Below are 12,339 nucleotides of genomic sequence, written 5' to 3'. Positions count from 1 at the left end.
TGGCAGACCCAGTTTGGCAGAGTTTAGACTATACCTCAGGTTTCATGACTCCTAGTCCAGTGCTCTGTCCATTGGGTCACACTGGCTCACTTTACTAAGCTTGTCAGATTATGGGAAGATTGGTGCTGTATCAGATATGGCATCCCCACCTGCCTTCAAGGGGCTTACAATCTAGTTGGATTATAAGATTTTCCATCCAAGATATCCATCCTGCTTATCTATGGCCTCCAGGATAATGTAATACACATCTCTAGTTATCAATCGAAATATTTGAAAACCCAATATAGACAGCTGGGGGTTTCGGCCCTTTGAGAGCAGGTATGATCTAACAGAAAAAGAGAGTCAGGAGAAGGGCTGGAAGGAAATTGAGGTCCTAATTGACAAAAGGACACCTCCCAGCAGGCAGCTGCCGTGTTCCTTATGTTCCTAACACTTAGAACTGGATAAAGGCAGGGGAGGGGGAAGTTGCCTTGGAAAGCCCAGACAAACTATTGCCCAGATTGCTACTTCTGGCTTAGAAGAGAGCAGAGAGCTTGGGGATGGAAATGGGGTTGGGGACAATTGATTCCAGGTCACATCTCCTGGGCATACTCAGACTCCTTCACACTCCCAGGACAAATGGCAATTTTATAGATGCTATTCACACTGACATTTCTCTACCTAGAAGAAATTATCTCTTAGGTTGTCACTATCCTAAGATAGATTCATTTTCCATTAAGAAAGACAGAAAGTCAATCTGTCCTTCCAGCTAAAAGGCAGAGAAGCAAGAGTGCAGTAACAGATGCCAGATATTCTCTTCTATTCTTCAGGTGATTACACTGGGCTTTGGCAGAAGGGCTGATGGTTTGATAAAAGTGCCCCTCTCTTTCAAATGATGCATATGAACTCCAGGAAGGAGCATTAATGACGCATGGAAGTCTGCCATTCTGAGCAGAGAGAATGGGGAAATATTTCCAACCAAATTTAGTCTCACAAGGCCTTCGCCCAGCTCCAGGGACACTCTTTTATCTTCACTTTGTCTTTAACTCTCTCAGCTCCCCAAGGACAAGGAGCCCTAACCAATAGATCCAGACCGCAACATCTGTTCTGAATAAAGAAACGCGGAGATCCCGTTGTGACACTGCTTGTTGTTGCACAGATTTAGATAGATCTCATCCCTTTCTCCAGATCTTAATAATTGCAAACAGTAAATATCCCATAGAGTACAGCCAATAAAGCAGTTTAAGTCCTGTCCCCCAACATGCAGCAATTATATTCCTATAGTCTGGCTTGATTCTGCCCCACTCCTTCTTCCAACACATTTAAACTTTCCAAAGGAAATGTCTGCCAAAGGCTACTAGAACCTTATGGTTGATACAGGGATAAGGGGTCAGGTCGTGTCTGCCTCTTCTCTTGGATAACATGTAATATCTTATGCATTACACGCCAGTACATTGCCTACCCCCTCTCTCCTGTCTTCCTCCTTGCTTGCAGAAAGTGCTTTAAAACGGTGGCTACCAAGCTCCTGCTCACGCATAGTCTCCAGGTGGGTTACAAGTTTTGTATCAGATAATCAGATAAAAATACTTTAAGATATAACATAAGCCTTTCCACTCAAAAAAAATTTTTAATGACATTTAAACTAAGTGTCGTTTCTGTCTTAAACTTGTCAGACTGTTAAGTGCATCATCCCTATATGTATGAGTTTGTTGGTTTTTAAGTTTTATGAAATTTACAACTTTGGTAACCCACCTATGAAAGGAATTATAAATCTATTCAAGCTAAATCCCCTCCAGTAATGCAGTTGCTCTGGGTTTGCCACCGGTGAGTGGAAAAATCAAACATAATTTGGTGTGTTTACTGAGCCCACACAACCACTCTTAAGCTGCTTGATTAAAATCCTTTAAGTAGTCAAGATACAAGCAAAAGCACTAGCAAATTCTTACCCCGAACTCTTTCCATTTGCTGGGTTTTGTCTGTCACCTGGAACACCCTCATACCACCTACTTACCCACCTAGGTTTCTGAAAATGGCCTACCTACTTCTGTTTCTAGAAAACACAGGCAGAGGCTTGAGGACAAAAGACCACTGGACTGGTTCAGGACACCACAAGTGAGACACTTCATTACTGAGTCAGAATTTCATCTACTCTCTAGCCCCATCGATAATTCTTACTCTCTCCCAGCCACAGCTGGCTATCACAAAGAGCAGAGACCAGGAAAAGGATGCCATTTGGGGAGTTGCCTTTTTCACTTTTTCATCAATGTTGGCCTTCTAAACCTTTAACTTGCCTTGAAAATGATCTTCCCCTCATCTGCCTGCTATAGCAGTCCCAGGAGAGCTGAGAGGGTATTTTCTGACACTAGCTACCTGGTCCTCCCCATTTCCTTTAATAATCATGTTGATTGCTCTACAGACATTTTGCCAAGCAGGTCTTGAACTCTGAAATAACCAACCATCACAAAATCCTTCTCAAATGGAGGTTGGGATAGTGGTGACACAGAGCAAGGCCTTCTCCAAGGCTGGCTATGAGCTGATATGACAGTTCTGCTGCTTTAGTCTCACCCAGCATACAAGAGATGGAAGGCGTTGCTAAGTCTCCTACCCAGCTGGCTGTCCTCGAGGCTTGATCAGTGGCTCCCTGCCTTTCTATTGGTTGAGCCTTCTTCCACCAGCTTTTGCTATTCCTTTGTCTTTTTCCGTCTGTAATAGTTGTTTTTTTCTTTTTAAAGTTCGCCATGGGAATTCTCATTTTGGAGCCAGGTCCACATTAATGAGGCTTAATTGAGCACAGATTTAATGCTGTTCTTCATTGAGCTAGCACCCTCCAAAAAACAGACAAACTCCACCTTCTTTGCAAAAGCTCCTTAGAAAGAAACAATTCAGAAACGGTAGAAAAGCCAAGCTGAGGGAAAAAGGCAAGTGCCTGAGGGGAGCAGGTTCTGCCTGTTGTCTTGTGTAACTTCAAAGTACTTCAAACTAGGAATGGCTTCCTTCGGGAATCTCTTCTTTTGTTGCGTGTGCCTGGGAACCAGACAAGAAATCTCTCTTTGTCTAGCCACCCCTTGTTACTATTTAGCTGTGCTTATCATCTGGTGGGTATTTCAGTTACTTTTTTTCTCCTAAAAGGTATCAAGATTCTCAAACTCCTTTCTTTACCTGCTTGAAAAGGAGCCCAATTCCTTTAAATTCAGTCCAAAGTGATTTTCTCTCACAAATGCCCCTTATTTCTTCCTTCCAAAACAAAGAAATGGCAATTTCTCTTAGAACTATCAATTATTTAGACTTAAAAATTCAAAAACTAGTTAAATTAAGTAGTTAAATTCAAATAAGATCAAATGGGAAATGATACTGGTGGGGCATTTGAATGTTGTAAGCAAGAGACAGAAATATGTTGGCAAGGATAGAAGGTGGCTTTATCTGTAAATTTTCTTGGCATGACAAGGCTCTTTCTAGCTGATTCAGACTCTCTCTGCCAAAAAAACCCACTAGTTTTCTGACCAATTCTATTCTCCTCCATAGCTTTCATTTCTACGACCAGGTTTGGCCCCAGGCGAAAGGGTAAAATAGATAAAATTTGTCTTTGGCTCCCCTCCAGTTAGAAATGTGGAACTGGCGATTCAGGAGTTAGCTGCAGTGAGGGGAGAGTTGAAGCCATAGGTAATAATACTGAGGGGAAAAAGTGAAGGACAGAACCTTAAAGGAGTCTTGCTTATTCCACAAACCTTCATTGATTATCCCCTAAGCCAGGCACCATGAATAGACTGGGAGTACAAACGTATACCTTGACTGAGAGACCAGAGCTAGGAAGAAAAGCAAGAGTAGGAACATTCAGAGAAGCAGGAGGAGAAACCATAGTCTTCGGTATCAGAGAGCCAAAGAAAGAGGACATAGAGTGCAAAAGGCCAATGGTGTCACATGAGCAGTTGATGACTGCAGGAAGGTCTTTGAATTTGGTAACTAAGTATATAGTTCAAGAAGCAATTTCAGGAAATTGGAGGGGATGAAAGTTAGATCACAGGTGTATAAGGACAAAGTGGTGTTAAAATCAAGAGATAGTAAAGGTGTATTTTTACAAGAAGATTGGTGGTGATAGGGAGAGATGTCATATGGTTAAGAGGGTAGCAGGATCAATAGAAGGTGGGAGGAGTGGTTTTTGTTTCACTTTTGTTTGTCAGGAAATGGGATTACATGAGTATGGTTTTAAGTGAATATGATCAATCAATGATTTTCAAATTACAGCAAGCATTAGAATCACCTTGAGGGCCACCTGAGCCCTACCCCCAGAGTTTCTTATTCCATACATCTGAGGTGGGGCCTGAGAATTGGCATTTCTAACAAGTTCCCAAGTGACTCTGATGCTGCTAGTCTGGGGAGCCATACGTTGAGAACCACTGAGATTGAGAAGTCACATTAGTAAAAGAGAATAAATGGAGCTGATTTTTAAGAAAAGACAGAAGAATATGGGATGCAAGGAATAAGTAAATTAAATCTTCGAAAGAAAGAGTTCATTTTCTATGAGATGGGAGTGACAGAAGGGACGGATGAAGATACAGCAATATGTTGAGAAGGAGAAGGAGGACTGAGGTGATAGAGCTCATATCAGATGGCTTCCATCTTCTTAGTAAAGAAAGAGGCAAGAGCATCTGCAGAGAGGCTAGGCCTCTAAGGATTAGGGACTGGGAAAAGTTTGGAATAAGCATCATTCGCAGACTTAGAGGAGAATAAACTTTACAGTGATAGATGATGGATTTAATTTTAGAAATGGTGAGTTTGAGATGGTAGTGAGCCATCAAGGTAGATTTAGTCAGCAGGCTGTTGGCTTCAATAAATGCATACTTTCTGCAGCTTCTGCTAGGATATGTGATGTCCTCCATGGGGGTAAAGATTTTTGTCAGTTTTGTCTGTCTTGCTCACTGCTTCATCCCTAGCACCAAGAATGGTGCTTGGCACAAAATAGGCACTTAAATATGCACTGAAATGAACCTGAGAGGGGTTGGCTGAGGTTGATTATTGAACATAAAAGTAGTGTATAGTAGAAACCTGCAAGTATCTGTGGAGTAAAACATTACGGTGGTTAAGAGAGTGAGTTCTGGAATATGAAGACCAGGGTTCTAATCCCAGCCTCTCACTGCCTCAGTTTCTCCTTCTCTAACTTGGGAGTGATCATGTACCAACATCAAGGTAACTGTGAGAATTAAATGAAATAATATATATAAGGTGCTTAGCACAGTGCCTCACAAAGAGTAAACACTGAATAATTGTTAGCTGGCTATTTATTATCTGTATTTCCCCTCAAATTAATTAAGAAGAGTTTCTTAACTAGTTTGAGTCACCACATGCAATTCAAGGTAGTAAAACATCATATCTTTAAAAATTGCTCTATCTCAGACTTCATCATTCTTCCCCCACCCCTCCCCACTGATGGGGATATTGAGGCATAACTCTACTTAACAGAGAAAAAAAATGATCATCAAAATTGGTGTTTCCACTTCATATCTAATATACCATCCAAAAGCCTTTCCTTAGTCAGAGGCATTTTTCTAGGTATGCATTTTAAGGCCTGGCTCCAGACTAAAACCTACTACTGTCATAAAGGAACAATTGTGGAAGACAAAAGAAATAATTGCAGGAATTCCTACTGCCTGTTTTCATGGGATTAATATAAAAACATTGCCTGCTTTTGCCTGAGCTAATTATGCGGTGCACTACTGACACATTTATTTTATTAATCCAATACATGTGAGTGCTACACTGGTATTTGTCACTGGATATGATGGCTTACTATATAAATTAATATGTATCTGCTTTACTCTTGTTCTTGCCCATGAAGAATTCTTTCATGTTTGCATATGTCATATTCAATAATCAACAACTTATTTTTTAGGCATCTATGATTTCCTTAGTTTAGGATCTGTTGCAATGGTAGATGCAAAAATAGAAGATTGAGTCCCTGCCTTCAGAGAACCTATGCTTTAATAGACATACTCTCAAAAAAATAATTCACAAATAATAGCAAACACTCGAATATTAAACTGAGTACTGTAGTCCTGTGTGCGCCTCATGATGAGGAGAGAGGCACATATAAGTATAGACTATTATGCTTACCCCACGAGAATTTCCAGTCAAGTGAGGGAAATAAGACATAAGAGCATGAAAATTAAAATAAGAAAACAAGAGTTAAACAGTGATATATCACAAGGGAGTAGAAGTTGAATTGCAAAGTAGCAAAAAAATTTCAGGGAAAAAAATTGAGTCAGTTGCCCTAAGCCAATATTTCTTAGAGAACAAAAGGTCAGCCAGTGCTCTTTCCTTAACTCACCATCCAGTTAAAGCATTTTAGAACCCATTGAATACTATTACTTTCCAACCAAAGCACTGACAAATCAATTGGTTGTAGTGATTTAAGACTATATTTCCACCAATGAGGTATACTAAGTGGCAAATGACTAATGGAAATACTGTTTCTAAAAGTCAAAAAAATTTTTTTCCAGAGGGCCGATATAGCTGTTGCTCCACTCACTATAACGCTGGTCCGTGAAGAAGTCATAGATTTCTCAAAGCCATTTATGAGCCTGGGCATCTCCATCATGATAAAGAAGCCTCAGAAATCAAAACCAGGAGTATTCTCATTTCTGGATCCCTTGGCTTACGAAATCTGGATGTGCATCGTCTTCGCTTACATTGGAGTCAGTGTAGTTCTTTTCCTAGTCAGCAGATTCAGCCCTTACGAATGGCACTTGGAAGACAACAATGAAGAACCTCGTGACCCACAAAGCCCTCCTGATCCTCCAAATGAATTTGGAATATTTAACAGTCTTTGGTTTTCCTTGGGTGCCTTTATGCAGCAAGGATGTGATATTTCTCCAAGGTTTGTTTCCATGTCATACCCAACGCCTCTTTGCATTTTATGGCCATGATCCATTCATGTACATCTGATATTCACCCATCTCAAGTCCAGATTTCTTTCATTTAACATTCCATCCAACAATGAATTATCATCAAGCCATTTTGTTTGCTTGTGTCCATGAAGTGAGTGTGTTATTGGTGTTGCTTGGAATGTCTTTCATGCATTTCTATGCTATTATATATTTGTACACATTATAGCAAATGTGAACTGTGGATAAAGACAACATTGCCAGCTAATATTGATATTATTCAGATAAAGCTAATACTAAATCTTGATCAGATCAGACAGGCATGGTTTCCTCATTAACTGAACTAAAACATTTTCTCATTTTTCCAGAGATTGGATCTGGAAAAAATTTGAAAGAAGATAGAACTCTTCTTTAAAACTCTCCTACCTTCCCCTTTCAGTGTTCTCACTTTTTAATTTTGTTCCCACACTGCCTAGAACAATTCATTGTAGTGTCTCCCCCAAGTTTTACAACTAAAATTGTAAAACTTCTAAAAGAAAACATAGGAAGAAGTCTATGTGACCTTGGATTGGGCAAAGAGTTTTCAGAACACAAAAAGGACAATCCATTTGAAAAATTGATAAACTGGACTTCATCAAAATTTAAAACTTTTGCATTTCAAAAGACATCATTAAAAAAATGAAAAGACAAGCCACAGACTTGGAGAAAACATTAGCAAATCATACATCTGATAAAGGACTGGTATCCAGAATATATAAAGATCTCTTGCAACTCAATAAAAAGAAGACAACCTAATTTTAAAAATGGAAAAAATATTTGAATAGATATTTCCCCAAAGAAGGTATACAAATGGCTAATAATCACATGAAAAGATGTTCAACATCATTAGTCATTAGGGAAATGCAAATTAAAATCAGAATGAGATCCTTCTATACATCCTCTAGCATGGCTATAATCAAAAAGACAGACAGTACCAAGTGGTGGCAAGGACGTGGAATGACTGTAGCTCTCATCCGTTAGTAGTGTGAACGCAAAATGCTACAGCCAAATTGGAAAGTGGCTTGTCAGTTTATAATAGACGTACACTTAAAATATGACACAGCAATCCCACTCTTAGTTATTTACCTAAGAGAAAAGAAAACATATATCCACACAAAGATTTAAACACAAATGTTCATAGGAGCTTTATTTATAATAGCCAAAAAGTAGAAACAACCCAAATTTCCACCAACAAGTGAATGGATAAACAAAATGTGGCATGTCCATACAATGGAATACTATTTGGCAATTAAAAAGAACAGACTACTGACACATGCTACAACATGGATGAACTTTTAAAACATTATGTCAAAGGAAAGAAGCCAGGCACAAAAGGCCACATATTATGATTCCATTTATTGAATTCCATTTATTGAAATTCCCATATTGTATAATTCCATTTGTCCAGAATAGGCAAATCCATAGAGACAGAAAGTACATTAGTAGTTTCTAGGGGCTTGAAGTGAGTAGAGAAGGGTTAATCAGGACCAGGATTAGGGTGAGGCAAGTGAGACTGAGTAGAGCAAGTACAGGGGTCAGATCCAGTCTATTTAAAATTCTGATATTTTGTTCATCATGAGTTTTTGTGCATTAATTTTGACTTTTTAAAATATTGCACTAAAATGCTATTTATCTTGATCAATGAGACTTTAGCACTCCCTTAAATTTTGTGCATGGGGTAAATACCTCGCTTGCCTCACCCTAGTCCCAGCCCTGTCAGGATTAACTACAAATGGGCATGAGGAAATTTTGGGGGTGATGGAAATGTTCCAGAACTGGATTGTGGTGATGGTTGCACAACTCTAAACTTACTAAAATCATTCATTGTACACTTACACTGGTGAATTTTATGGTATGCAAATTTTATCTCAGTCAAGCTATTGCAAATATCGAATGTGAATGTCCTGGGCCTTACCCACCTAAAGTCTTAACTCACCTAAACAAAAATGGTGGTGAATTCATAATCATAAAATATTGTAAGCAAATGTAACATCTTTATAATCAGAAAAAAATGTATTTTTTTGAAATAAGAAGTTATAGCTTTGGGGGCTGGCCTGGTGGCATAGAGGTTAAGTTTGCGTGCTCCGCTTCGGTGGCCCAGGGTTCGCAGGTTCAGGTCCCGGGTGCAGACTTACACACCACTCATCAAGCCATGCTGTGGCAGCATCCCACATACAAAATGGAGGAAGATGGGCACAGATGTTAGCTCAGGGACAATCTTCCTCACCAAAAAAATAAGAAGTTGTAGCCTTAGTAAAATTGAACTTTAATCCAAATACTGACCAGAATCCATTCATATAGGGATTTTCATTTGGAATGTAAGGACTCAGAAGGTCACCTACCATGTTTTTACAGCATACTTCATTTTGAGATTATCCGCTTAGAGCACAAAACATTTAAAATGAAGTTTTGCGTATAACTCACTGGTAACAATCTGCAGCAGCTTTTTAGTATAGGTGTGGGGCAAGCCTCCCTTGCCTAAGTCTAATTGTTTTGCCACCCTCAATCTGCTTGGTCAGATTCTCCAAATTATTTCACTCCCTGTTCCTTTTGTGCTTAGAATGTGTGTCATTTTGTGATATCATCTGGGAGTTCATTTGTTTTGCTGGTTTCTTTCTTATTTTTTTAAACGTTCACTTCAAGAGACTAGGGTTTCTAAATGATCTCGTAATTGAATGACTTTTAACATGGCTGGTAATCTGTGTTGAGACAATACTAAAGAGTCATTAAGGCTGGAGATTGTATTGGTTTCTGTAAGTGAATTTTCAAAACTAAATTTGTGATATCCTCACTGGAGTGCTACACACTACTCTGCATACTCAAACAGGACTCTCAAAAAGCCATTTGTTTTTAGAAGTATTTATGCATATTGCTTCATTAAGTAATAATTTAAAGATGATGACCCGAAAATGACAAGCTGGACAGATATTTATTTTTATTTTTTGTAGCAGAATTTAAGCTGTGGCTCTTTTGTGGCATTGAAATATATCAAATGCTTTTTTCAAGACACAGATTTTATTATACTGCACTAGATACTGTCATATAGAGCAATGGCTTTCAAATTTTTGACCATGGCCCTCAGGAAGAAATAAATTTTCAATCACATCTCCGTACATATATATGTATATAATGAAAGCTTCACCAGACATTAGGCTTACAGTGTGCCATGCACTCTGATATTTTCTATTCTGCTTCTTTTTTTTTACATTGCTGGTCACAAGTCAACCCAGCAATGGGGCACACAGCCTATGGAATAACGCTGATCTAGAATAACAAGTATTATCCTTATTGTGCTTTTGAGTAGTAAATTATTACCTTTATGGACTCTACATTTTCTACCATATGTGTGATCCCTCCTTCGATACAGGCTTTTGTGTCCTTCAAAAGAAATTATATCTTTAAGCCTCTTGATAAAATGTTATACATACTTCTGAGCATATTTATTATACACAGGTAAGGAGGAAACGTGTTTCTCCTTGTCTTGACAGTTCTATTGGTTATATATTTTTGCTCAATTGTACAACAGCAAACCCCACTGTAATGTGCTTCTCTATTAACAGATTTAGAAATTCCTGATAATAACGTAGGTGCACTCTAAGATTCATGATTGCCTTGACTGCAGATGCCAGCATTATACTTTATTTCTGTTTAATGGCCACACTTGGAATGCAAACTCTCCAGAAAGCCCAGAATGCGAGCATGCATTGTACGTTCTGACTTTTATCAAAATTGAAGCAATTTAAGGAATTATAAGAGACCACATTTTAAAGTAGAATTATCAAATATTATAGCAGGAGGAGATGTCAGAGATAAATTACTCCAACTGCTTCCATTTACTGAGGTCAGAGGGACTACAACCTTCACTGAGCTCCCACTGCGTACGGGCTCTTTACCTGCATTATCATATGGATTTTAATCCTCAAAACACTGCCACAGGGTGGGCATTATACTTATTTTTAAGTTGAAGGAGATGACGTTCAGGTTAAATAATCTACCCAGTCACACAGCTAATGGCAGAGCCAGTATTCAAACGCAACTCCAACTCCAAAACCCATGCTCTTTCCACTTCATGCTCCTTTTCTCATATCAAAGACAAAGTAACAGTACCCAGAGAGATAATGTGATGGAACCCAAGGTCAAAGAGTTTCTAAGAGCCAGCAGTACAGTTGTTTCCACTGCCTCCCACTATCGACCTAAAGGTGTATTATTTATTCCACTCTTTTCCTCATGCTCGTGCACAAGAGCTGTTTTCCAGTCTCCCAACCTCTGATGAAACTCCGTCTTTGCGCTGGTTGTTAAAGAAAGTAGGTAGTGAGCATTTAAAATTTGAGCATGTGTTCACTCGGAAATCGGCAATGAGTCATCATGAGGAAAACTGAGCATCATTCCATTTCCATCAAATAAAGCTGTTGACGGTAACGTAGAAGATAAAGAGTTTATGTCAATATCAGGTCTGATATTTTCAACTACCCAAATTGTTCAGAATGAACAATTCAGCTGGAGGCTGAATCACCTTTACAGAGGGTAATCAATGTAATAAGCTGAGGTTATATCCATATACGAACTGATTTGTTGGGGGGAGTCAGGAGAAGGAGGTATGAGAAGATTCCATTCAACCCCCTTCCCCCTGATTGGGCGATGGGGAGATAGGCAGTGGGTGTAGACAGATGGAGGGAGCATAGTAGTTAAGTATGTGGGTGCTGGAGTTAGTCTCACAAGATTCACAGTCTGCTTGGCAGTCGTGTAACCTGGGGCAAGTTACTAAACCTTGCTAAGCCTCAGTTCCTCATCTGTAAAATGTAAAGCACAGTGCCTGTTGTATAGTAAGTTCTCAATAAATGTTAGCTATTATCATTTTTAAACTGGTTCCTCTTAACCATCCTAATTTCACAAATACTGGTAGTTAATATTGTATTTGCATTTTAGTTCCTAAAACTCCTTAGGAACACAGTTGAAATTTTAGTCAGTGCCAAATAGCTGGTTTCTGATGAGAAATAACTAACAACATTCCTTCTTGAACCCATGTAGTGCTTTCCTTAAGGATTACACCACTTGCAAATATTTTGATTGTATTATTCCACAATTTCTTACTGATATTGACAGAAGGTTGCAATTTTTTTTAATCTGAAATTTATTTCCTTTGTATAACTTAGATACAACCGCTAAGCAGCCCAGAGTCTGAGTCCTTCCAGACAAATGCTCCCCCTGCTGACTTTCTTTGAAGCTGCAGGGACATCTGAGGGCTAGCCAAGTTGAAGATATGAGGGTTGGGGGAATTGTAACAGAGAAAATTGAGAGAACATGCTAACTTGAACCCGATTACTGTGTACAGATTATTCCAAGGGAATTATTCCCATCTTAAGTTTTGAAGATATCAAATACTTTGGAGGAGAGGGTGGGGGATCTGTCCAGGTTAGTTGATGCATAGATCCTCCTCAAAATG

The 12,339-nt window shown here is 39.0% G+C and overlaps 1 protein-coding gene across 1 annotated transcript in view; it reads left to right on the top strand.

Annotated features, from left to right (window-relative positions):
- GRIA3 (glutamate ionotropic receptor AMPA type subunit 3) overlaps positions 1-12,339 on the top strand; it is a 271,774-nt gene that overhangs the window by 196,613 nt on the left and 62,822 nt on the right. Inside the window, exon 11 of the mRNA XM_004437326.3 lies at positions 6,474-6,850. Within this exon, the coding sequence (XP_004437383.1) occupies positions 6,474-6,850 (377 nt within the window). The remainder of the gene's footprint in view (positions 1-6,473; positions 6,851-12,339) is intronic.

Source organism: Ceratotherium simum, chromosome X, assembly GCF_057802395.1.
Source record: "Ceratotherium simum simum isolate JZ-2026a chromosome X, ASM5780239v1, whole genome shotgun sequence".
Lineage (NCBI taxonomy): Eukaryota > Metazoa > Chordata > Mammalia > Perissodactyla > Rhinocerotidae > Ceratotherium > Ceratotherium simum.
The sequence above is the reverse complement of the archived record's forward strand: the minus strand, read 5'-3'. Positions and strand labels throughout refer to the sequence as shown.